The 26404-nt window shown below is 44.0% G+C and overlaps 1 protein-coding gene across 1 annotated transcript in view; it reads left to right on the top strand.

Annotated features, from left to right (window-relative positions):
• Positions 1–25268, top strand: part of LOC145350469 (lutropin-choriogonadotropic hormone receptor-like) — a 54567-nt gene extending 29299 nt beyond the window's left edge. The window contains exons 2-5 of the mRNA XM_080199668.1: positions 1149–1220; positions 10577–10651; positions 19178–19252; positions 25190–25268. Coding sequence (XP_080055794.1) covers positions 1149–1220; positions 10577–10651; positions 19178–19252; positions 25190–25268 — 301 coding nt within the window. The remainder of the gene's footprint in view (positions 1–1148; positions 1221–10576; positions 10652–19177; positions 19253–25189) is intronic.
• Positions 25269–26404: the final 1136 nt, after the last annotated feature.

Below are 26404 nucleotides of genomic sequence, written 5' to 3'. Positions count from 1 at the left end.
TTGGCTGTATCACAGCTTGGTATATCTCCTCCTCTATCCAAGGCCACGAGGAACTACGAAAAGTCATGAATGAAGCCCAGTCCATCACTCAAACCACCCTCCCACCCACTGACTCTGTCTACACTTCCTGCTGCCTCAGATAAGCAGCCAGCATAATCACATATCCTGGACATACTCTCTTCCAAGTTCTCTCGATCAACCAACTCAAGAACAGTTTCTTCCCTGCTGCCATCAGACTTTGGAGTGGACCTACCTTATATTAAGGTGATCTTTGTCCATATCCTAGCTATGACTGTAACAATACTTTCTGTACTCTCTCCTTCTCCTTCTCTATATACAGTATGCTTCATCTGTATAGTTCGCAAGAAACAATACTTTTCACTGTATATTAATAGATGTGATAATAATAAATCAAATCTCAAACCATGGCCAATCTGTTAGTAATGACTGATCAGCTGTCTGCAAGTTTAATCTTTTTTGCTTGTTCACGAGATCTGGATGTCACTGGCTGAGCCAGTATTTATTGCCCATCCCTGAGGGATATGAGGAGTCAACCACATTGCTGTGACTCTGGTGTCACATGTAGGCCAGACAGGGTAAGGACAGCAGATTTCCTTCCTTAAAAGGACATTAGTGAACTAGGTGAGTTTTTATGACAATTGTTATCATGAGATTTTTAATTCCAGATTTTTATTAACGTCACATTTCATCCACTGCTATGGTGGGATTTGAACCTGGGTCCCCAGAGCATCACCTTGGGTCTCTGGATTATTAGTCTTTTGACAATACCACTGCGCTACTGCTTCCCCTAACACTTTGTAGGTCCCTGTGTATTTTGCCCATATTGGCAGCTGCTCTGAGCTTAGTACCTTATTAGAAGTTGATTGTTTGCCTGAGGTATTTGTATTTGTTGTTAATGTCAATTATAAACAAATAGGGGCCCCATCACTGAAACCTGGGGTACTCCACTCAGTCCTCCCTCCCTAACAGAAACCTCTGCTTTGAAATAACACTTTCAGAAGTTGAGGGTCCTTAATAGTAGATTTTGTATCATTTAGTGTGAAACGGTTTTTAATTTAAAAAAAGCAGGAAATTACTCAATTATTTGCTTGACCGACTGACATTCATTTTTTTCTTTTTGTTTCAAGGAGATTTACCCACCTGCCACTGAAAAAGATCCATAGACATTCCTTTGAAGGACTCCGTAACATCATAAGAATGTAAGCCCAGCAAACGTTGAATTACTGATTTTGAGTGTGTTGCATTTTTGTTTGACGTAATCATATTAGAACAAAAAAAACAGTTCCAGCATCTGCTGTAGCCAGCATGCATCTTGCCTTTAAGAGATGCAAGTTGGTTTTAAGAAGCCCAGCTTAGCTTTAAGAAGTGTTAGCCTCGCTTGAACTTTGGCTCTCTTTAAAGTTGTGCAGCTATGACACCATTGTTTTAATTAGCAGGCAGCACAGAATTTGCACACTACCTGCATCCATCACCATGAACATAGGCGGATTAATCACATATGATGATCCTCATGCTTGTTTTCCAACTATATCCCCTTACCATCTCTGCCAGTACTGCACAGTCACTCCATTCAATCCTGTTAGATGCATCAGTTACAGAGAGATTGGTGAACAGGGAGGTAGGTCTCTTTTGATGTTAGTTCTCTCACCACAGAGTCAATCTAGCACAACCACATACTACAAAACTCAGCAAACTTGATGGGCACTGAATAGCCTTACCCAGAGTACATTCTGTGCCCTTGCAATCCTTACTGCTTCTTCCAAGTCGTGTTCCAAATGGAGGAGTACTGATCCATCAGCTGGGAGAGGAAGTAGGTGGGTCACCAGCAGTATTTTCTCCTGCTCTAATTTGACCTGATGCCATGAAACTTCATGGGGTCCAGAGTCAATGTTGAGAACTCCCAAGGCCAGCTGCTCCTGACCATATATCCCTGTGCCGCCAACTCTGTCTCAATGGCAGGACAGGCCCAGATGAGATCTGGGATATTTGATGAAAGATATGATTTTCTGGGCATGATTTGACCTGCCGTTCACACAACGCTCCCGCTGCAGCACGGCCAAAGAGTTTGGCGACCAGCCAAATCTCCATTTGCTGTAGCAGGATGGGAAAATCCCGCCGGTGTGAATGGTGGTAAGATTTCAGCCTGTGAGTGTGACTGTCAAGCTGTTGCTTCATCAGTCTATGGGCAACCTCAGGCTGAAGGGACGATCCTTTAAAACAGAGGTGAGGAGGAATTTCTTCAGCCAGAGAGTGGTGGATCTGTGGAACCCTTTGCCACAGAAGGCTTTGGAGGCCAGGTCATTGAATGTCTTTAAGACAGAGAAAGATAGGTTCTTGATTAATAAAAGAATCATGGGTTCATAAGAACATATTATGGTTATGGGGAAAAGGCATGAGACTGGGGTGAGAAAAATATTAGCCATGATTGAAGGGCACAGCAGAGTCGAGTGGCCTAATTCTGCTCCTACGTCTTATGGTAAAGTCTCCCAAATTTGGCACATTCCCCAGACTTTATTGAGGACAACTTGTAGAGTTGACTGGGCTGGGCCTGTGGCACCAGTGCCTGAGTTGATGCCAGGTGATCCATCCAGTTTTATTACTCTTATACTTTTGTTTATGGTGTTTTGATGATTCATAACTTACTAGGCCATTTCAGATGATAGTTAGGAGTCAAGTGCTTTCCTATGGGTCTGGAGTCCAATGAGGTAAGGATGGCAGATTTCATTCCCTAAAGGACATTTGTGAACCAGATGGGTTTTTATGACAGTCCAGTAGTTTTATTGTCAACATTTTTGCCACTAGCTTTTCTTAATTCCAGGTTTATTGAATTAAATCAATTTAAAATCCCTGGCTGTGTCGTGGGATTTGAACCCATGTCCCGAGATAATAACCCAAGCCTCTGACTTACTCGTCCAATGACACAGTCACTATGCTACAGTAACCGTTCCCCCAATGCAACTGCAATTCTTTTTCAAAGCCTGAATTCCAGACATTTGGAATCACCTTCATTCCAAGAGCTGTTATTGTGAAATTAATTCAGTGACAGAGCTAGGCACACAGTTCTATCTAGGGAGGGACCCATACCGCCAACAGCAATAACTTCTTTAGTTCACTGTGTTTTTCTGTAGTACAACCTGTACCTTATTTATCTTTTTAACTACAGCTAAGTATTTGGTTGATGGTTAAATAACTTTGTCGACCGACCCGTATACCTTTGCCCCGCTCACAGTGTACCAGTGTTCCATTTAGATTTGCCACCTGTCACTCTGACTACCTACAAGATATAAATCTTCCTTAAACTGATCGTAATGTTCTTAAATATTTGCCTTCTATCTTATTATTTGAAAGCTTTTCTCCCGATATCACTCATATATTCGCAACAACCCTTGGGTAAACAAGGTATGGTTTCAAACATTGCAGATGTTGCAAAACTTAGAAAATTGGTAGATGATGAGAAGGATATTAATGGTGGCACAGTGGATAGCACTGCTACCTCACAGCGCTAGGGACCCAGGTTCAATTCCCAGCTTGGGTCACTGTCTATGTGGAGGCTGTATGTTCTCCCCGTGTCTGTGTGCTCCAGTTTCCTCCCACCATCTGAAAGACGTGCTGGTTAGGCGCATTGGCCACACTAAATTCTCCCTCAGTGTATCCAAACAGATGCCGGAGTGTGGCGACTAAGGGATTTTCACAGTAACTTCATGGCAGTGTTAATGTAAGCCTAAAGTAAAGTTTATTTAATGGTCACAAGTGGATTTACACCTAACCAGCACATCTTTCGGATTGTGGGAGGAAGCCAGAGAACCCGGGGGAAACCTACGCAGACACAGGGAGAACGTGCTAACTCCACACAGTGACCCAAGCTGGGAATTGAACATGGTCCCTGCTGCTGTGAGGCAGCAGTGCTAACCACTGTACCGCCCCATGTGACACTAATAAATAAACTTTAAACAGGCTTGAGGAGGATATAGATGGATGAAACAGGCAGAAGCAGGGCAAATGCAATTTAATGGAGAGAAATGCAAAGTGAAGCATTTCAACAGAAAGGATGAAGAGAGGTAAAACAACATATTTATCTAGTGCCTGTCACATAGAAAAAGCCCCTTCCCCCAAGTCTGCAAAGAACAGAACTTTTGTAGCAATGTATGCAGCTTCCAGTGCATACAAATGTGTTTCAACACATAGCATCCATATATGTAATAATGTTCTTGTATGTCTTGATGGGCTGCAACCTGTGCTCAAATTCACCTTTGACATGGAACAGTCAAATGAATTCCCTTTTTCCTTGACATACATGTTGAGAAATCTGCCAGGGGTTCTCTACCATCCTCTATTGCAATATACAGTGGTCAATATACACATTAAGATTCTTATAGCTTCACATGCTGTAATGTTGGTCTTATTGGCAGCCTTGCAAATAGGGCCCGAGCCATTTGCTCATCATGCAGCCTTGATGCTGAAATCGGGTGCATCAAAGGCAACCTCCTGATCAGATCATTTCATGCTGTATAATCGCACAAACCCATGAACTGGCCTAACTCTGTCACTTTAGGCACTGAAAGGTACCCAGTCCACCCCAGATTAATATGGGCAAGATCTCTGTCAAACATCTGAGCAACATGTGAAGTTAGCTGAATCACGCAGCTATTACACAACAGCAATGTGAGTGGAATTCACCACCAATAGGATGCTGCCGTCAAGTCAAAAAGACTTTCTGACTGCACACAAATGAGTAGTGTGATATATGAATGCTTGGCATGTAGGCTGCGCATCCCAATGACTGGTGGATCAAATCAAACAACATATTCCTTTCACTGTTCACAATGGCCAAGGTACAAACCATACCCAACCAGCTTGTGTTTGCAAAAATGGAAAACACAGCGTCCAACACTAGATGGGATTCCGTGATTGAACAACATTTGCTAAATAACCCTCTATGTGCTAAAAATTACACCAAAAACCAATTTAAGACTGTCAGTCAGGCTTGGAGTGTGGTGTATTTGTATATACTGGAAACTAATTATATTAAGGCACAGGACCCTATTTGTTTTTTGCAGACAGAACATTGTACACACATTGCCCTATTTCAGCTGAACAAAATAAGTGGCAGCCATTCTGGTTCATTCCTCATGACAATGTCCTGATCAATCAGAGTCAATCTGCCTAGTTTAAATTTTCAAATGATGCCTGGCAGTTAATTGGCAGTCACCATTAACTGGAACATTCTCCATGGCAACACCTCCACCAATCACAGTCCACTTGCCAACCAGTCAGCACTCTCTATTCATATGATGCAATGTTGCTGTTTCCACTTGACATTGGTATTCTTGTGATTGTCCTGATGAGTGGAAGACAAAAAGCTTCAACAAATGTCTTTTGTTCAGCAATTGTATATTAACTTGTTGCAGATAGTGAGCATTAACTCAACCTTACAACATGAGCCCTTTTGTGATTTAATCTCTCCATCCTTCCATCTTGAGTAAGATTTGCCTTTTAGTTCTTTTCACCCTCCCTCTTTGCACATGCTTAGAACCCATTACCATCTCTAACTTTTCCAAGTTCTGACCAAAGGTCATTGACCAGAATCATTAATTCTGGTTCTCTCTCCACAGATGCTGTCAAACCTACTGACTCTTCCCAGTATTTTCTGCTTCCTTTTGTTTCAGACTTCTAGCCTCCGCAATAGTTTTGCTGAGTTATTTTGTATTTGGGAAGGCAAATGTAAAGTCTTTAGTTATAAATTATTTTGATGTAATGGGATAGAAGGGAGAAATTATTAATCAGCTGGAATTTTACACAGTGGCTGTTTTGTCCACTAAAACTGTACACATTCAGAGTGAATGGGGGGTAAGTCAGCTAACTTGAACTCCATGCATAAAGAACAGTTTTGGTTGACTGGAATTGCTTAGATCTGAACTATGCTCCAGTTAACTATGTGCAAAACTTGGGTTGTCTTAACACAGCGAGATATAGTTGGATAATTGAGTTGAAAAAGATGCAGTAGTTAGCTGATCACTCAGTTTGGACACCATGTACTAATGCAAAAGAGAACAGAACACTTTCCGAGTCAGATAAACACATATGATACCAGTTGTTTACCAGAATGTAAACTGACAGTAAATTTCCTGAAAACTTGCAGCAAAAAAAATGATGAAAGAACAGATTGCAGCTCATCAGAAGAAGGAAACTTTGCTATAGCTTACACCAGTTTTTCTCCTGCACACAAGTTGCTTTGATCTTTGGAGATGATTCAGTAATAACCTCTGCCACTTATCGGGTGGAATTCTCCCATCCCTCCCACAGTGCATTTGGTGATTGGTGTGAGTGGGGAATCCAGTGGAGAAACCTTGGCTTTGCTTGCAACCTTCTGGATTCGGAGAGGGGTTCCACCCAGAGCCTGCCCCTGAACTTGTTACCAAAATCCTCCTCCACACCCATTTTGCACAACCCGCCACCTCCTTCCTGTAATCACTCCCCTGTCCCTGGTTCCATGGCATTCCTATCTCAACAGTTCTCGGTGGCACTGCTCATCGTTGAAGAGCTATTGACCACTGATTGGCTGGAAGCTTTTGGTGGGCAGTACTTCTGCTCTGAGGGGCTTTGATCCAAGAGAAAATCAATGCCACCCATTGTGTAAGCTCTACAACTTCCTCAAGCCTGATTTGTTTGCAATGTCTTCTGCTTGTTTGACTTTGGTTTTTATATTCTAGTGAAAACAAATAACATACTCAAAGAAGACCAGCTAAAGTACAAGTCAGTAAATCAGTGGAAATTTGAGGAAATTCCAGGACTTTCATATTTTGTGTGAATAAACTTTCATCAATCTCTGTTTATCATTGAGCAGATCTGTTACAATAAGAATATGTGCAAATGGTTTCTGAGTTGAACACTATATCAAACTGTCCATAGCTCGTTAGCCCTTGTGATATCACAGCAATTATGTCCTTGGAGCAGATTTGTCTTCAGTTATCAAAATGCATCTTCAGAATGTGTTACAAGCATCATAAATAGAATAAACATTGGAAATGCAATATTTTCTCAAAGACAAACATTTTCGACATGTGCCTGGAAATAAGATCGAGACCAGTCAGGCAATAAACCAGCTGGACAGCATTTGATTTCCCCTTGGATCAAAGACCCTCAGGGCAGATGTCCTGCCCACCAAGAACTTCCAGCCAATCTGTGGTCAATAGCTGTGGAAAATGTACAAGAATGTTAGCCCATAGAATCCCTGGCAAGAAATAAAGGTGGATGCAGATTTCATCAAGCTTTTAAAATAGATGTGGATAAAGGTCCATTAAATAAAATAGATGGCCCAGTGGTTGGAACCATCTGATTATTTTGACAGAGAGGCTGGATGACCTTCTGCACTATAAAATTTAGATCTTATGCTTACCCTCCTTTGGAATTGAAAATAATTAATGTAGCACTTTTACTAAATCAGGGAAGAAGAAACGAAACACTAGCAAAGGTCGCCTGAGACGACTTTGTGCCACTTTCATCCATCTTCTTCTTCTCACCTCCTAAGTGTGAGGGATTCATGGATTGTTTTGTGACCAGGATGGAGATTACTTGTTGAGTTACCCTCTACTGCTATATTCATAATGCCTAACTTCCTCCAGGCAGATCTTATTTTCTCTTTCTCCCCTTTTTCTCCCTTTTCCCCTCTTATTCTTTCTGAAATTTGAAGAATAAAACTGGATGTGGAGGGAGCTTATCTAGGAGAACACTCTTCTGCTGCCTGAGCCCATTTCCAATAAGCTGCCGACCACCCAACTTCCCTTCCTCTTGCCCATGCAAACTGACAATGCAAATTTCTCCCTCTCCTCTACAACTGTCACCTACCCTTTCAAAACCATTGTCATCAGCTCTCTTCTCAAGAAATCCACCTCAACCTACTGCCTTTGCTATCTGCCCTCGCTTCTGGATCCCTCAGCCCCAGTCTTCCTATAACCAGTGTCTAGGCACCACTTGACAACCTCCCAGTGCTCACAATCTTGGAAACTCGTCCCCATTCAAAAGAAAGTGCTGGATGCCATGACCCCCGCCCCTGGGATCTTAACCAATTCCTCGGCCGCCTTCAAAGTGCCTTCATGTCCCAGAGATGCTTGAAAACTGATGAGTCTATGGTCCTGTTAATGTTACACATCATAACAACACTTTTTATAAAGCTCTCCACTCACTGTGAGCAATGCCAAGGAAGTTGTGCTCGGAGATTGAAAAGTGGCCACGTGCTCCATTTACCTTAATTAACACCTTCTTTAAGGAATGGGATTTGAAAGTGATTTTGTTTTGAAAGTAGGATTAAGAGATGTGTAAAGATTTGGGTTTAAAATCCAGTCTATTGTTCTCAAGAAGAGGAGACTAGAGGACGAACAGTTCACCGCAGTTTTGGGTCAGGTCAAAGTCATTGTAACTATAACACTGTAGTCTAAAATTACCGCTGATAATTAGTGTCCAATATCAGTCATACATAACCCACACAAAAGGATCCAGATAAAAATTTCAATTCACAAACTTAGGGGGGCGATTTTACCATTACCTGTTTTCTGTGCGGTGGTGAAGTGGGGCGTAAAGTGATTAGCACAGTTGGCACCGGTTTTCGTGACTGGCACCATTTTATAAGCGCCAGGTGTCTGGCACGGTCAGCCTCTCACCAAAAATGGGTAAGAGGTATGTTAATATATTTAAATTTATTTAAATGCTGTTTAACATCTGCTTAGCCAGCCCGGCGCTCAGTCATCTGGGCAAGCCCTCTTTATGACCTCACCAGGAAAGGTTCTCGCTAGGGAGGAATAGGCATGCTCCCCATGAATGGGAAACAGTCGACTTGGCCTTGCTGGGGGAACTGTAGACCATTCAGGCCCCCTGGGGAGGATAAGGGCAAGGGGGGCAGTGCCAGACTGGTAGTGCCACTCTGGCATCTGAGCAATGCCAGTATGGCACCTAGGCAATGCCCACTGGGGAGTGCCAGGGTGGGGCTAATGGGGCAAGGGGCCAGTAGGGGCAGGACTAATGGGGGAGGGGTTGCACAATCTGTAGTGATTGTGGCAGAGGGAGGGGATCCCTGATCGGTCTGGGTGATGAGGGGAGTAGTCAGCAGGGGCTGTATCTAAGGCTGTGAAATTCCGCATTTGTGGGTGGGGGGTGGGGCTGTTTCAGGCTGTCTGCACCAGCAGGGGCCTGACAGCTCTCTTTTTTGTCAGACCCCTGCCACTGCTAATGCGCATGTACAGCATCAAAGGCCTGTGCATAAACGCTACCTCTCTCTGCAGGCTTTCAGGTGCATTAAGTCCCATCTACAGGCATCTGCAGCAGAATTTTGCAAGCAGAGTGCGTACGGGGTGGAGAGGGGGGGGCCCAAAAACACTTCCAAAAGACGGATCTGAAACTCTCCCAGTTTCGAGTTCGTCCAGCATTTAAACAAAGAATAGTAAAATCATCCCCTTAATTTCATTCAACTGCAATTTGGATGAGAAAATAATTGAGAATTGCTGGAAAAAAAATGACATATTGTTGAAGCTTTTCATTATGCACTCATCAGGATAGATACAAGAATGCCAAATTTCAAAGAGAGCAAATGTTTATACTTCATGAGAAAAAGGTGCTGATTGGTTGGCAAGTTGACTCTGGTTGTGTTGCATTCAGAATGCACTAGGGAACTACTGTCCCTCATTCTGTTGTTTAATTCGTAAAAGGCATTTTATGAATTAGACAATTAGAATGTTGGACATGTTCCTTTTGCCTGCAGAGGGGCCACGCTCAAAAGGGTTACCCAAGTGTCCTCCTTCATTCTGGAGTTTCTGGAATTGTGTCGCAGTGAGAACATCTCTAAACCCTCCTGCCCATGTGCACGGAACCACTGAAGGTTCTTTCAGGAGGGATTTGGGTCTCCTGGTCACACCTGGATGCTCGCATTCAGACAGTGAGGCCTACTGGGGAGTGGGGCTGTCTGTCATGAAAATCAAAAACCCCTGACAGCTATCCTTGTTGTTACCCCCACATTCCCCACCCCCCTCTCCCACTTCCAGAGCTGTCCAGTGCCCTCTCCCCTTGGGTCCTCTGGTGGGTAGTGGTGAAGTGCGTGATCGTCTCTGACCTCCCCCTCGGAGGTCATGATGCCAAGTCTCCATCTCTTAGGAGCTGTAGTGATTCACGCTGGTGTGACACCACGCTGGCTGGGTAGGAAGATACAAGGAGGGTGGACGATGCACCATAATGCCCACTGAGATTCACATACCACATTACACATCTGTGTGATGGGCAGAATGTTGGCTTAACAGCAGCATTCTGTTAGGGGAAAATACCAATTATGTTGCTGCCATATAGTAATAATGTGAAATGGCTAACTTCACCTGTTGCTCAAGTTTTTTGAAATACCTTAGCCTTCCAGAGTAATCAGGGGTAGCCTGGCTCTGAAAGTGGCACCCTTAAGCCCATTCTGAGTATGTGTGATACGTACTGAGCAATGATCTGTTTGGACTCGGGCATGTTAACTTTATAATTCTACAGCCTGTGGAATAATTTGTTTCTTCCGTGTGTCCTTATCTTTCAGTGATATTTCCCAGAGCGATTCCTTGGAGAGAATTGAATCTCAGGCCTTTGTTAATCTTCTGGACTTAATGGAACTGTAAGTGACATTTGGAACCATAATCAGTTTGTAGTTGCTGAACCAATTCAGCCTTGATGCCGGTGTGGCCAAAGGTTTCAGAACTCTAGACACGGAATTTTCCCAGTCCCAGGAAGGTAATCTTGGAGGAAGGACCTAGAAAAAAGGTTCATGCGAAGTCGCCAAGTCATTAGTTTGTGCACTCCTGGGCAGCCCCGCTGTAGATCACAGAACCCCTACAGTGCAGAAGGAGGCCATTCGACCCATCCAGCCTGCACTGACAACAATCCTACCCAAGCCCTATCTGCATAACCCCACGTATTTACCCTACTAATTCCCCAGACACTAAGGGGCAATTTAGCAGGGCCAATCAACCTAACCCACACAACTTTGGACTTGTGGGAGGAAACTAGATCACCCAGAGGAAACCCACGCAGACATGGGGAGAATGTACAAACTCCAGACAGCCAGTTATCCAAGGTCGGAATTGAACCTGGGTCCCTGATGCTGTGAGGCAGCAGTGATAATCACTTTGCCACCTTACCCGCCCATACTGCGTCAGCAAAGGGAGCAGCTACATGCCTGGCGGTGGATCATCACCATGGTGGACAGTCCCCCAACTCAGGTAACGCCCAGGGGCTAACCAGCAAACGGTTGGAGGGTTCACCTTGCCTCTTTCAGCTCCCTGTCCCTACTACCCTCACAAAAGAGATGCAGGGATCAGCAGGTCACAGCTGTGGCCACAGGGGATCCTCCACAGGGCTGACCTGGCAGCTGTGACCACATTGTAAGTGTAGAATGTAATGCCTTCTCTGAAGGTGCCTCTAGATGGGAGGCACCCTGGTGTTTGCTCTCGGACCGTGGCAGTGCCCACCTCTGCCAGGGGTTTGTTCAGTGCCTGCGGCCTCAGGAACCCACGTCTTATTTATTGAAGGATGGGCATGGAGGCAATTAGGATGCTGTCTTTCAGAAGATTATGCTGGTGGGCAGTCGACTGGCAAGTGCGAGGTGGAAATCGTCCCATTCTGCAATTGTTTTTAAAGGCTGTCTATTTAATGAAGTATAGGAAATATTTTGATCAGGAATGAAGCAGTACAAATACTTAGGTACAATTTTTGCCAATAAACTATTCTACTGAAGGTAGCCCATGAAGTTCTATCTACTTTGGCCAAAAAAAAACACCAGATGGGATTTTCCTCCCTCTCCGTGGCATGTTTCCCGGTTTCGGGAGGGGGCACATTGCTCGCTGGTGATGGGATCTCTTACGGCTCCGCCATTGCCAGCAGGGTTTCCCATTGGATGCACCTCTCATCGCCGGGAGGCCTATAGTGGTGGTGCACATTGGCAGGACCGTACGATTCCGCTGGCATGAACGGCAGCCAGATTTCGGCAACCTTATTTTCTCAGCTTGGGTCATTCTTTTGAACGTTGCTCAGTCTCTGGTTATGACTCTCTCGCAACTTGGCATCAATCACTTCCATGATGACAACCTCTATTTAAAGGTCAATTATGGGAAATAAAAGAAGAGGCAAGCATATTTATTTTTTAGATTAGGGTATCAGAGATAAAGAAAGCCAGATTTTCAACTGTAGTCTATTATCACTGGGTGCATACATCATAGGCCACCAAAGTGTTTTCTGTGATGAAGAAATAGATCGATTCTTTTGGGCACTGAGTTTCTGGGGCTGGTAATGTAAGAACACAAGAAATAGGCCAATGTGCTTTTGTGCATGACACGGTGGCTAATGGTTAGCGCTGCTGCCTCACAGTGCCAGTGACCTGGCTTCTGATTCCCAACTTGGGTCACTGTCTGTGCAGGGTCTGCACTTCTCCCCATGTCTGTGTGCATTTCCTCCGAGTGCTCCCACAGTCCAAAAATGTGCAAGTTAGATGCACTGACCATGCTAAATTTCCCCCTGTCCTGAACAGGCACCGGAGTGTGGCAACTAGGGGATTTTCACAGTAACTTCATTGTAGTGATAATGTAAGCCTAATGAATAAACTTTAATTTCTCTGAATCCCTCCCTATTATAGCTTTATGACTTCTTTTGTACATCTAGAAGAGTTTGTATTAACACTTTAAAAGAGAAATGGAGACATTTGGAATATGAAATAGTAAATTGTTACAACATGAATATTTTCACAATCCTCAAAAAACGCGATAGTCAGCATTTAGTTGAATTAAGAAGCAATGATAAATAGACAGGATACTGTGACATACACATTGAAGATTCAGTCTGTTGTATGCAAGGATTACGCATGGTCCCAAATAAAAAAATAAAGGCCTACAGGATCCAGGGGAAATGTGGCAAGCTGGATACAAGATTGCCCCAGTGGAAGGAAGCTAAAGTTAATTGTTGACGAGTATTTTTGATATTGAATGGCTATTTCCATTGGAATTCTGTAGGGCTCATTACTAGATCCACTGCTTTTTGTGGTATATATTAACGATTTGGATGTCAATGTGAGGGTATTGATCAAGAAGTTGGCAGACAAAACAAAAATTGGAAGCAGAGTTTGATAGTGAGAAGGATTGCTGTAGACTGCAGGAAGTTATCAATGGATTAGTCATGTTTGGGTTTTGGAAGTTTTTGGAAGCTGTACCAACAGGCTTGCTGTAGTCATGTGACACTGCCACGCAGATTCTGCCTCTGTAAGATCAGTTGAAAACGCTTCGCACAAAACCACACAATGAAGTACTTACACTTGCAACAGGTCACGTGGACAGAAAAGTGGCAAATGGAATTCAACCCAGAGAAATGTGTTTTGGGGAGGTCAAACAAGGCAAAGGATAACAGAATCAATATTGAGTGGTGCAAAGGAAGTGAGAGACCTTGCAGTGAATGTCCACAGATCTTTGAAGGGAGCTGGATGAGTTGATAAGATGGTTAAAAAGGCATTTGGAATCCTTTCATTTATTAGCCGAGGCAGAGAAGAGCAGCAACATTATGCTGGAACTATATCAAACGTTAGGTAGACCACAACTTAAGTACTGTGTATACTTCTGGTCACCTCATTGCAGAAAGGATATAGTTGCATTTGAGAGGGGACAGAGGAGACTTATGAGGATGTTGCCGGGACAGAAAAGTTGCAGCTATGGGGAAAGATTGGATAGGCTTGTTCTCCTTGGAGCAGAGGAGGCTAAAGGGAGGTTTGATTGAGGTGTACAAATTTGTGAGGGGCCTGGTTGAGTGGATGGGAGGGACCTCTTTTCCTGAGCTGAGGAGTGAATAACTAAGAGGCACAGATTTAAGATGATTAGTGAAAGATTGGGGGGTGGGGGGAATGATGAAATTTATTTTCACGCAGAGAATAGTAGGAATTTGGAACTCACTGCCTGGAAGGGTAGTAGAGGCAGGAACCTTCAATTCATTTAAAGATGTCTGGATATGGACCTGAAGTGCTGGAACCTGCTGGGCTAGGGACCAAAAGCTGGAAAGTGGAATTAGGCGGGGTGGCACAGACATGATGGGCCAAGTGGCCTCTTTCTGTGCTGTAAACTTTTTATGATTCTAAGAGAACATGGGGCTACAAAAGAGAGAAAAATCAGGGTATTTAATCACATTGTACTTGATTCCTGAGATCTTTCAGTAACTGAGCATCATGCTTGAAACAGGAAGACCAAAACCACAGCAATACTACAAAAGTTGTCTTCCCATGGCCAGATAAAGATTTGACATGACCTCTCTTGCTTATATGTTATACTCTTACCATGTATCTCAATATTCTGCTACTCCTTTAACAGTCTGGGAACATGGTACCACTAAAGCCCCAAGATTGCTCTCTCAGTCCAATACCCTAAGTATATCTTGATTTAGCACATCAATCTTCCTTCTGCCAATCCAGTAACGTAATTTCCATTTAGCTACGTTGAAATTTGAATGATCATTCCCTGATTTATTCCCTCCATAAACAACCCTAAGGTGATAAATCACAGTATTCACCCATTCAGTGAACATAATTTAAACCAGGTAATGGGGGACAGACCACTGTCGAGTTTATTGGGGAAGGCCCATCGTATTAAGTGACCAGAGGCGGCTCTCCCCTAGAATCCTGCACCCTGGGAGCAGAAACGCTGCCAATCAGAAGCTCAGTAAGTAGTCTCACAACACCAGGTTAAAGTCCAACAGGTTTATTTGGTAGCACAAGCTTTCGGAGTGTCACTCCTTCTTCAGGTGAGTGAGGAGTTGTGTTCGCAAACAGGGCATATATAGACACAAACTCAGTTTACAAGATAATGGTTCGAATGCGAGTCTTAAAGGTACAGACAATCTGAGTGGAGAGAGGGTTAAGCACAGGCAGGTTAAAGTGGTGTGTATTGTCTCCAGTGAGGACAGTTAGTGAGATTTTACAAGCCCAAGCAAGTTGTGGGGGTTACAGGTAGTGTGACATGAACCCAAGATCCAGGTTGAGGCCGTCCTCATGTGTGCGGAACTTGGTTATTAGTTTCTGCTCAGCGATTCTGCATTGTCATACGTCATGAAGGCCGCCTTGGAGAATGCTTACCTCAAGATCAGAGGCTGAATGCCCATGACTGCTGAAGAGTTCCCCGACAGAAAGAAAACACACCTGCCTGGTGATTGTCGAGCCGTGTTCATTCATCCGTGTCATAGCGTCTGCATGGTCTTTTCAGTGTACCATGCCTCGGGACATCCTTTCCTGCAGCATATCAAGTAGACAACGTTGGCCGGGTTGCAAGTGTATGTACCATGTACCTGGTGGGTGGTGTTCTCACGTGAGATGATGGCATCCGTGTCAATGATCTGGCACATCTTGCAGAGGTTGCTCTGGCAGGGTTGTGTGGTGTCGTTGTCACTGTTCTCCTAAAGGCTGGGTAGTTTGCTGCGGACAATCGTCTGTTTGAGGTTGTGCAGTTGTTTGAAGGCAAGAAGTGGAGGTGTGGGGATGGCCTTGGCGAGATGTTCATCTTCACTGATGACATGTTGAAGGCTCCTGAGAAGATGTTGTAGCTTCTCTGTTCCGGTGAAGTACTAGACGACGAAGGGTATTCTGTCTGCCCTGTCCCGTGTTTGTCTTCTGATGAGGAGGTCAGCGTGGTTTTTCGCAGTGGCATGTCAAAACTGTCGATCAATGAGTTATTCTGTTCTTATGAGGGCATCTTTCAGCGTCTGTAGGTGTCTGTTGCAATTCTCCTCATCAGAGCATCAGAAGCTCATCAGCGCCTCCAAGGGAACGATGGTAGCTGCTGGCAATGCACACACCCAGAAGCCCAGGATCAGTAAGGAACCCCATCCACAAGTGAATGAGGAGGGAGGTGAGAGCCCAGGCTGGAAGAAATGGCTGGTGTTGAATTCCAATGAACCCCTCCCTATCCGATGCTGGCTTCCTCAGTTAGGCTCACGGTGACTCAATGCCTGATAATGAAGCATCCCCTCCACACCATCCTGCCACCAACGCCCCAGTCCCCCAACAACCCCTCCTCCTCTGCCCCCCAACCCCAGCCCCACCCCCAGAGTCAACATGACAGTGTTTTCTTTTGAGCTTTCCCGCATAGCAACAAGCCCTGCCCACTTAAAGGCTTTGATTGGCATCAGGGCAGGAAGTCCATCCATGAGTTCTCACCCCGGACTTAAATAGGGCAGAGATGGAAGGCAGCAAGGTCACCATCAGGCAACTTCCCTGAGGATTAAATACCTCCCAACCCACCCCCACCTCCAAACTCAGGAGGGAGGGCATTAAATTCCACCCAACATGACCACTGCCAAGGAAGCTCTGCGAGACGGTTAAAAACAAGTTTGGGCTTTTAAATTGTTATTTTAGTCTAATCTCAATCACATCATGAATTGTATTTTTAGCACACTGGTTAAATAAATGGGTTGTCTCCCAAAGACTTTTTAATCTAATCTGATTCTATCTGCTTGTTGGAAAACATTTGGCAGTAAACTGACATAACTAAAGGATAATTCAGCTGTTTAAGTAGATTGAAAGATGTTTCAGTCTGTTTATTTCAGAGAGTCTCAGGAGAGTAAGTTAGAAACATGTGGCGGAGTGCATGCTGATTACTGACAGAAAAGACTGTTATTGTAGTCAGTGAAGATTTGTTTTCTGGATGCAGGTTACATTAACATTTCCATATTTATGGGCCAGCCCTGGTTGTCTCGAACCACTTCTTGGACAGCTGCAATCACTTTGATGGTGCTCCCATCATTGTAATTGGGGAGTTTCAGAGTATTGACCCAGTGGGTTATATTCAGTTGTGGGACATGAGCATTTATTGCCCATCCCTAGTTGCCCTTGAGAAGGTAGTGGTGAGCTACCTTCTTGAAACAATGCAGTCCACGTGCTGTGGGTTGACCCACAATGCTGTTGGGGGGGGGGGGCGAATTCCAGGATTTTGACCCAGTGACTACAAAGGAACAGCGATGTATTTCCAAGTCAGAACAGTGAGTGGGGCTTGGAGGGGGACTTGCAGGTGGTGGTATTTCCATGTATCTGTTGCCCTTCTCCTTCTAGATGTAAGTGGTTGTGTATTTGGAAGATGCCATCTAGGGATCTTTGGTATATCTTTGGTGTATCTTGTAAACGGTACAAACTGCTGCTACTGTGTGTTGATGGTAGAGGGAGTGGATGTTTATGGATGTGGTGCCAATAAAGGGGACTGCTTTGTCCCAGATGGTGTCAAGCTTCTTGAGTGTTGTTGGAGGTGTACTCAACTAGGCAAGTGGGGAGTATTCCATCACACTCCTGACTTGTGCATTGTAGATGATGGACAGGCTTTGGGAAGTCAGGAGGTGAGTTACTCGCCACAGTATTCCAAGCCTCTGACCTTCTCATGTAGCCACTGTGTTTATGTGGCAAGTCCAGTTGAGTTTATACAGATCTTCTTGAGTATTTTCCATGAAGAAAAATCCCACAAAGTGGGAAGCTGAGTGTTGGGATAGGGTGTTCCAGCGGTCAACTCTCATGTCTCAGTCCAGAGATGTGCATGGATTGACTAAATTTCCCCTTTGCGTCCAAAAATGTGTGGGTTGGGTGGATTGGCCACGATGGACAAGGTTGTGGGGATGGGGATAGGGGGATGTTGAGCCTGGGTGAGACAGTGAGTGCAAACTCGGTGTGCCAAACAGCTTCCTTCTGCACTTTAGAGATTCTACGGTTTATGCTATACAATTGTGAACTCCAGTGCCTTCCCTTCAATCAGTGAAGGGAAGCATGAAATTTTAAAAGGATAACTTCAGTGTTTCAAGATGGTTTTCTAACCCAGAGCACATCCCCTCCTGTGAACACTGCTATGGTTCACCACAGCGGGATCAGTGCACTGGGCACTCCAGCCTACATGGAAAGGTACAGAGTGAAACAATGAAGCAGGAACTTTTGGCATAGATTCCTCTTCCCTGGCTTTATCGCCTCGGTATCATTTTGCCCTGTAAAGGGTCAACTGGTGTCTCCATTTTTTTACAGTGAAGGGACTCCAAGAAGTGGTAGAGATCAGACAAAACTGGGTCTCCATGATTTTCTGCTGGTCTCCCACAGGCAACCAAAACAACCCCAAGGAATTTTGGCTCCTTGAATATTTGCATTAATATACATGCTTGCAGCCTTGCAACATCCATTAAATTCTCTCTGGAAGATCTCTGGACACACACAGGGTCAGTGAAGATCAGAATTACCTACTAAGAGTTTTGGAACCTGGAGTGATTCGAACAAAATAGATGGCCTGTATGTTGGCTATTGAGAGAATGAGCAAAGCCCTCCAATGTTTCAGATAACAATGGGATAATATAAGCCTGGGCTTCCCCACTTGATTGCTATTCACTAATCTCTGCTGCAGACTGTGCATGTGTGGACATTTTTTTAAAAATTCTTTCATGGCAAGGTCAGCATTATTGCCCATCCCTCGGCCATTTAAGAGTTACCCAGATTGTTGTACGTCTCAAGCCACATGAAGGCCAGACCAGTTAAGGAAGCAGATTTCCTTCCCCAAAGGACGTCAGTAAGCCAGATAGTTTCATGGTCCCATTTAGAAGTTTAATGCCATATTTTTATCGAATTCAAGTTCCACAATCTATCGTGGGGTGGAATTTTCCCATCCCGCCCACCACGGGAATCGTAGCGGGCAGGACACGGACTATGCAAAGGTCCATTGATCTCAGGCAGAGTTTTCCGGTTTTGGGGCGAGCGTGGCTGGAGAATCCAGCCCATGGTGTGTGATTCAAATCCGGATCCCCAGAGCATGATCTGGACCTCTGGATTACAATACCAACACTTATCACCGCCTCCACATTGAGTGAGACCAGGTAAGGCCGGGCTGATCCTCAAGCTTACAAAGGAAACGTGGATGGACAGTGAGGTATTAGAGGCCTGTAAAACGATGGCCCAGCAAAAAGTTAATACTTGCAGCAGAGTGAGGGAGAAACATTCAGGATCTTCTGCATATTTTTGGTCATGTTAGCTATATTTTCAAACAAAAATTGCATAGCGAAGCCATTAATTAATCTTACGTTCTTACATGTTACCTTCATATTATGCTCCATACATCCATTACTGACCCATGAATTCTAATACATCTCACTTTCCTCCATCCAGCTCAATTCAGAATACAAAGCACCTGGTGAAAATTGATCACGAAGCTTTCAGAAATCTACCACGCCTAAGATACTTGTGAGAGAACCTCATTTGCATTCGATTCTGAGAAGCATGTTTCCTATATTGCTGTTTGTATTTGATGCACCATTTGTGGTTCACATAGTATTAAACGTTTTATTTAATGTTCACTTTTGTTTATGTGCTGCTTCACAAAGACATCAAATGTAAATGGAGTTAGGGGAGGCCATTTGGCTTATCCATCTCTTCATTCTACAGGAGTTTAAAAAAAGTTTATTTATTAGTGTCACAAGGAGGCTTGCATCAACACTGCAATGAAGTTACTGTGAAAATCCCCTCAGAAACAGGGGTCCTGACATTTTGCAGGTTAAGTAGGCCTCCCTCTTGATGTAATGGAAACACAAGATTAACTGACCCTCCACGGGAGCAGTGCAACTCCTGAAAATGGCCCTTCATATCACTGGCCTAGGAATTTTGCAGATTTCCTGCTGTACCTTCAGGAATGATGTGGAGATGCTGGCATTGGACTGGGGTAAACACAGTAAGAAGTCTCACAACGCCCAGTTAAAGTCCAGCAGGTTTATTTGGTAGCAAAAGCCACTAGCTTTCAGAGCGCTGTTTCTTCATCAGGTGAGTGGGAGTTCTATTCACAAACAGGGCATATGAAGACACAAACTCAATTTACAAAATAATGGTTTGAAATGCGAGCCTTTACAGGTAATCAAGTCTTAAAGGTACAGACAATGTGAGTGGAGAGAGCGTTTAGCATAGGTTAAAGAGATGTGTATTGTCTCCAGACAGGACAGTTAGTGAGATTTTGCAAGCCCAGGCAGTCGTGGGGGTTGCAGATAGTGTAACATGAACCCAAGATCTCGGTTGAGGGCGTGCTCACATATGCAGAACTTGGCTGTCAGTCTCTGCTCAGCGATTCTGTGTTGTCGTGTGTTGTGAAGGCCGCCTTGCCCAAAGATCAGAGGCTGAATGCCCATGACTGCTGAAGTGTTCCCCAACAGGAAGAAAACACTCTTGCCTGATGATTGTCGAGCAGAGTTCATTCATCTGTTGTCGTAGCGTCTGCATGGCCTCCCCAATGTACCATGCTTCAGGACATCCTTTCCTGCAGCATATTAAGTAGACAACGTTGGCCGAGTTGCAAGAGTATATGCCGTGTACCTATTGAATGGTGTTCCCACGTGAGATGATGGCATCCATGTTGATGATCCGGCACGTCCTGCAGAGGTTGCTATGGGAGGGTTGTGTGGTGTCATAGTTACTGTTGCCCTGAAGGCTCCGTTGAGCCTTCAACATGTCATTGATGAACATCTCGCCAAGGCCATCCCCACACCCCCACTTCTTGCCTTCAAGCAACCACATAACCTCAAACCACATAACCTCAAACATTGTCCGCAGCAAACTACCCAGCCTTCAGGAGAACAGTGACCATGACACCACACAACCCTGCCACTGTAATCTCTGCAAGACATGCCGGATATCAACATGAATGCCATCATCTCAAATGAGACCATCCACCAGGTACACAGTACATACACTTGCAACTCGGCCGACGTTGTCTACCTGATACGCTGCAGGAAAGGATGTCCTGAGGCATGGTACACTGGGGAGACAATGCAGACACTACGACAACGGATGAACGAACACCGTTCGATAATCACCAGGCAAGACTGTTCTCTTCCTGTTGGGGAACACTTCAGTGGTCACAAGCATTCAGCCTCTGATCTTCGGGTAAGTGTTCTCCAGGGTGGCCTTCACAACACACAACAGCGCAGAGTCGCTGAGCAGAGACTGATAGCCAAATTCTGCACATATGAGGACGGCCTCAACCGGGATCTTGGGTTCATGTCACGCTATCTGTAACCCCCACGACTTGCCTAGGCTTGCAAAATCTCACTAACTGTCCTGTCTGGAGACAATACACATTTCTTTAACCTGTGCTTAACCCTCTCTCCACTCACACTGTCTGTACCTTAAAGACTTGATTACCTGTAAAGACTCAGATTCCAACCATCATTTTGTAAATTGAGTTTGTGTCTTTATGTGCCCTGTTTGTGAAAAGAACTCCCACTCACCTGATGAAGGGGCAGCGCTCCGAAAGCTAGTAGCTTTTGCTACCAAATAAACCTATTGGACTTTAACCTGGTGTTGTGAGACTTCTTACTGTACCTTCAGGAAATCAGGAAGATCCACCAGATCCCCTCAGACAAATAAGTCAGCCCGTCAGAAAATATGTGCCAGCGCGGCGGTTAGCACTGCTGCCTCACAGTACCAGGAATTCCGGTTCAATTCCAGCCTTAGGTCACTGTCAATGTGGGCTTTGCACGTTCTCCCTGTGTCTGCTTGGATATCATCCGGGTGTTCTGGTTTCCTCACATAATCGAAATATGTGCAGGTTAGGTTGATTGGCCATACTAAATTGCGCTCGCCCCAAAACCTGAAAATCTCATCCGAGATCAACAGATCTTTGCACAATCTACCTCCCCTCCCCCACTATGATTTCCATGGCAGGCAGGATAGGAAAAGTGTCCGCTTAAGTCCCCAAATGTGTAGTTTAGGGGGATTAGTGGGGTAAACGTTTGAAGTTACAGGGATAGAGATCTTGGTAGTATGCTCTGTCAGAGAGTCAGTGCAGACTCGATGGGCTGAATGGCTTGCTTCTGTAGGGGCTCTATGAATCTATGCCACTTGAACAATGCCAGAGATTTTCTCTACAATAATAAATCCAGAAGGCAATTCTATTTTTTTTGCATAAAGAACTGATCTAGCATCAAAATTGCCTTGTATTGTTTTAAACCCTTCTGTTCTGTAATTGAGATTTCAGGTAATAGTGTTATAAATCTACTCTTTCTACTCCATTTATAGGTCCCAATATTGCTCCCTTTAAGAGTATGGAGTTTTCCTCCCCCAGCTACTATGGAGAAAAGTGTTAGTTTACCAGCTTGTAACGTAACTCCGTTTTCCATTAGGAATTGAATAAGCACAAGGATAGCTGGATGAATCTTGTATTTATATAATTTTTTAGACACATCCCTGCATGCTTGAGGCATACGAAAAAAGCCTATAGACATAAGTCCACTCAAGACATTGAGAATGTCCTAGAAGAAATAAGCTAATCAGCATTTTATTAACATTGCCCAGGAATATTTTCCCAAAACAACGGAACAATTCCTGTTATTCAGTCAGTCTCAAGCATTCAAAACCCAGGACTATTCGACAACTAATTATGTGCAATGTCTCAATTCATCTTTCTTCACTTCCATCCAACCTTGATCATGTTCCTTTGCATGGACCTTCACCTTGGCTTCTTTTGAACAAAAAAACACTGATAGCCAAAATTAACTAACTTATCATCTGACCATCTGGTATTTGCATTTTAATTCACTTTTTATGTTCAGCCTTCTGAGAAAAATGTACAGTTTCACGTTGCATAAAGTAATGCAATATTACAGCACAGAGTGGGACCACCATTCAGCCCATTGTGTCCATACTGCCTCTGACAAACCTATAGGGCGCAATCTTCCGCTCTTCATGCTGGCGGCATCTTCTGGCCTCACCAACGGTGCACCCCTGCCGTGTATTCCCCGGTGGTGTGGGATGGAATCAATGGGCAATCCCATTGATAGCTATGGGATCAGAAGATCCCGCCAAGGGCCAACCGTGCACCACCTCCCAGCATCAAGAAAAATGCCACGGGGAGGCCAGAGAATCCCTCCCATGATTTCCCTAATTCCCTTTTTTTGATATTTATCATAGAACTATAGCATCCCCACAGTGCAGAGGGTCATTCAGCCCATCAAATCTGTTCCAACGCTCTGAAGAGCATCTCACCGAGACCCAACCCCTCTCCCCCTTCTTAATTCCTCCTTTAGGGTGGTTGATGGAGTCTACTTCTTGTGACTAAGCATTTGGCCATTTCATGTAAAATTTTACAGCGGCACAGTGGCAAAGTGATTAGCACTGCCATCTCACAACGCCAGGAACCTGGGTTCAACTCCAGCCTTGGGTGACTGACTGTTCTCCCCGTGTCTGCATGGGTTTCCTCTGGGTGTGTCAGTTTCCTCCCACAGTCCAAAGATGTGCCGGTTAGGTTGACTGGCCATGCTAAATTGCCTCTTAGTATCAGGGCGATTAGCAGGGTAAATACATGGGGTTATGGGGATAAGGTCTGGGTGGGAACGTTGTCTATACAGACTTGATTGACTGAATGGCCTCCTTCTGTACTATAGGTATTCTATGATTTTGTCATGTGGCTGGATGCCAAATTTTGTTTTCTAATGCTCCTGTGTAATACTTTGGAACATCTCATTACTTTCAAAGTGCTATATAAATGCAAGTTGTTGTTGTTTAACCACCACTTTATTTTTCACCCATAACCAATTTCCTATCCATGCCTTCACACTTCTTTTAATTGTAGGCACCTTAATATTGCCAGCATTTCTCTTATTTCACACCTTATATGATGTTTTTTGCAAATTCATATGCACAAGATCTATTTATTTAGTTATTTCATTAAAACAAGTTTATTCAGTAGAGTAACAAGCAGGCTTACATTAACATTGCAATGATGTTACTGTGAAAATTCCTGAGTCGCCACACTCCGGCGCCTATTCGGGTACACTGAGGGAGAATATAGCATGGCCAATGCACCTAATCAGCACATCTTTCGGACTGTGGGAGGAAACCTGAGGAAACCCACACAGACATGGGGAGAACATGCAGAAGTCGCACAGACAGTGATCCAAACCAGGAATCAAACCCAGGTCCCTGGTGCTGTGAGGCAGCAGTGAGGCACCACTGAGCCACCGTGCTACCCCAATAAATTAGTCAGTCATGATTTGTCTTTTATAGCTCCACACAGGTGTCCTAATTAACACATGACTTTTTGCACGAGTATTAACTATCCTGTATTATGATGAGGCACGGCATGTAATAAAGAATACTGAGTATCGTGATCATAGATGTCTGATGTAAAAGAGTACTAAATTATAGGAGGGGTGGACTGGCACAGTAGCACAGTGGTTAGCACTGCTGCGTCTTAGTGTCAGGGACCCAAGTTCGACTCCTGGCTTGGGTCACTGTCTGTGTGGAGTTTGCACGTTCTCTGTGTGAGTTTCCTCTGGATGCTCCAGTTTCCTCCCACGTTCTGAAAGAAGTGCTGGTTAGGTGCATTGAACAGGCGCCGGAGTGTGGTGACTTCATTGCAGTGTTAATGTAAGCCTTACTTGTGACTAATAAACAAACTTTACTTTTAGGCTCTGATATAAGAATGTTTTAATTTGCAGTAATATGAGATGTGCTCTCGTGACAAGCTATTTCAAAGAAAATTAGGATCCATGTCTAGTATTCTACATTTTTTCTTGTTCCAAAATAAAGTTCAAAATTTCCTATTGATTTGATTGTGACTGATTAGAATTCATAGAATCCCTACAGTGCAGACAGAAAGAGGCCATTCAGCCCATCTAGTCTGCACCAACCACAATCCCACACAGATCCTATTCCCATAACCCCATTTACCCTGATAATCCCCCTGACAGTAAAAGACAATTTAGTATGGCCAATCCACCTAACTGCATATCTTTGGACTGTGGAAGGAAATCGGAGCACCCGGAAGAAATCCACGCAGACACAGGGAAAAAGTGCAAACTCCACACAGACGTGCCACCTTATTCATTCCCTTATAGGAACCTGAAGACATGAGTCATCAAAATAAAAGCCAAGTAACACTAAATATGGGAATTTAGAGGGGATTTTAAACAATGTTTGCTATTGTTTTAATTTGGGAATTCTATCACAAGTACTTCCCATTACATGTATCTTCTCTTTTATATTTTTGTAGACTTGTATTTCTGTGATTTTTTTTAAGGCCACATGTAAGTTAACATTAAATCATTTTAATGTAATATGTTTGTTGATGAGTGTTTTTTTAATTCCCCTAAATACTGACGTGAATATCAATTCATAATTATTCTCTTAAACTAGGAGCATTTGTAATACTGGAATAGGATTCTTTCCTGACCTGACACACATCCACTCAACTGCCTCCAATTTCATTCTGTAAGTATCCTTCCAACCTTTTCTGAATAAATTAAATAAATAAGACGAGAGCGAGAGACAGAGATGGGATGCACTTCCCCTTGTAAAAGATGAGAGAATTCAGCGCAATTGTACATTTTAACTTTTCTTTCAAGTAGAAAGGTGGCTTCCAGCCAAATATTGTTTGAGGCTAACAGTGTCAAACTGCCTCTGGTGCGCTTGAACAATGTGTCAGTGCCCCAGGCTGAGAAGACTGCTCTCTAAAGAAAGCGTCAGCATGACCTTCCAATTCTTACATCGTCTCTATTATTGACAGTGAGCTGCCTTCTTATTTACAACTTTGTGGCTTGCTAGGCCTTTTCAGAGTCAACCGCATTGGTGCAAGTCTGGAGCCACATACAGACCCAGGCTTCCTTCCCTTAAAGCTACTGACACACATGAGTTTGTGACAATCCAATCATTTCATGGTCACAATTACTGATGCCAATTTTTCAAAGTCCGTATTTCCTTTCATTATTTGAATTTAAATTTCCCAGCTGCTGTAGTGGGATTTGAACCTATCTACCAGGATCATAAATCCAATGGTTTAGATTGTTAACCCAGCAGCATTTTCACTATTCCCAGGTCTTTTTTTGCCAATTTAAAGTTAACTTTGTGCTGATGTTATTTGCCCCCTGCAATGAAAATAGTATGTTTCACTTATCTTGCAGTAGTCAGGTAGACATCCAATGAACCTGGACTAGATCCAAGGCAAGGTCCCAGGTGAAAGGGAAGTATTAGAACATCTTGTGTTACAAATACTAAGGGTGGCAGTAGAGACTAGGAAGGTTTATTCTCATTGCTCTTAAGTAAGGCATTGATGGGCTACTACAATAGGCATTTGGAGCCCTGGGTTTACTGTACAGTGACTCCAATCATTCAATATTCAAAGTGAATACTAGATGAGGACAGGAATGAGCTTGATTACAATTGTACTTATAATCATGAGGTTCTTTAGCTCAGTTTGCTGAATGGCTGGTTTGTGATGTGAAGCAATACAAACAGTGCGGGTTCAGTTCCTGTTCCGACTGAGGTTATTCATGAAGGCCCTGTCTTGTCATCCTTGTCCCTTGCCTGTGTGGTGTGGTGATCCTCAGGTTAAATCATCATCTGTCAGCTCAG

The sequence above is a fragment of the Carcharhinus amblyrhynchos genome, chromosome 12, assembly GCF_965287045.1.
Source record: "Carcharhinus amblyrhynchos chromosome 12, sCarAmb.v2.hapA, whole genome shotgun sequence".
NCBI classification, from domain to species: domain Eukaryota; kingdom Metazoa; phylum Chordata; class Chondrichthyes; order Carcharhiniformes; family Carcharhinidae; genus Carcharhinus; species Carcharhinus amblyrhynchos.
Note: the sequence above shows the minus strand (reverse complement) of the source record. Positions and strands in the feature narration are given on the sequence as shown.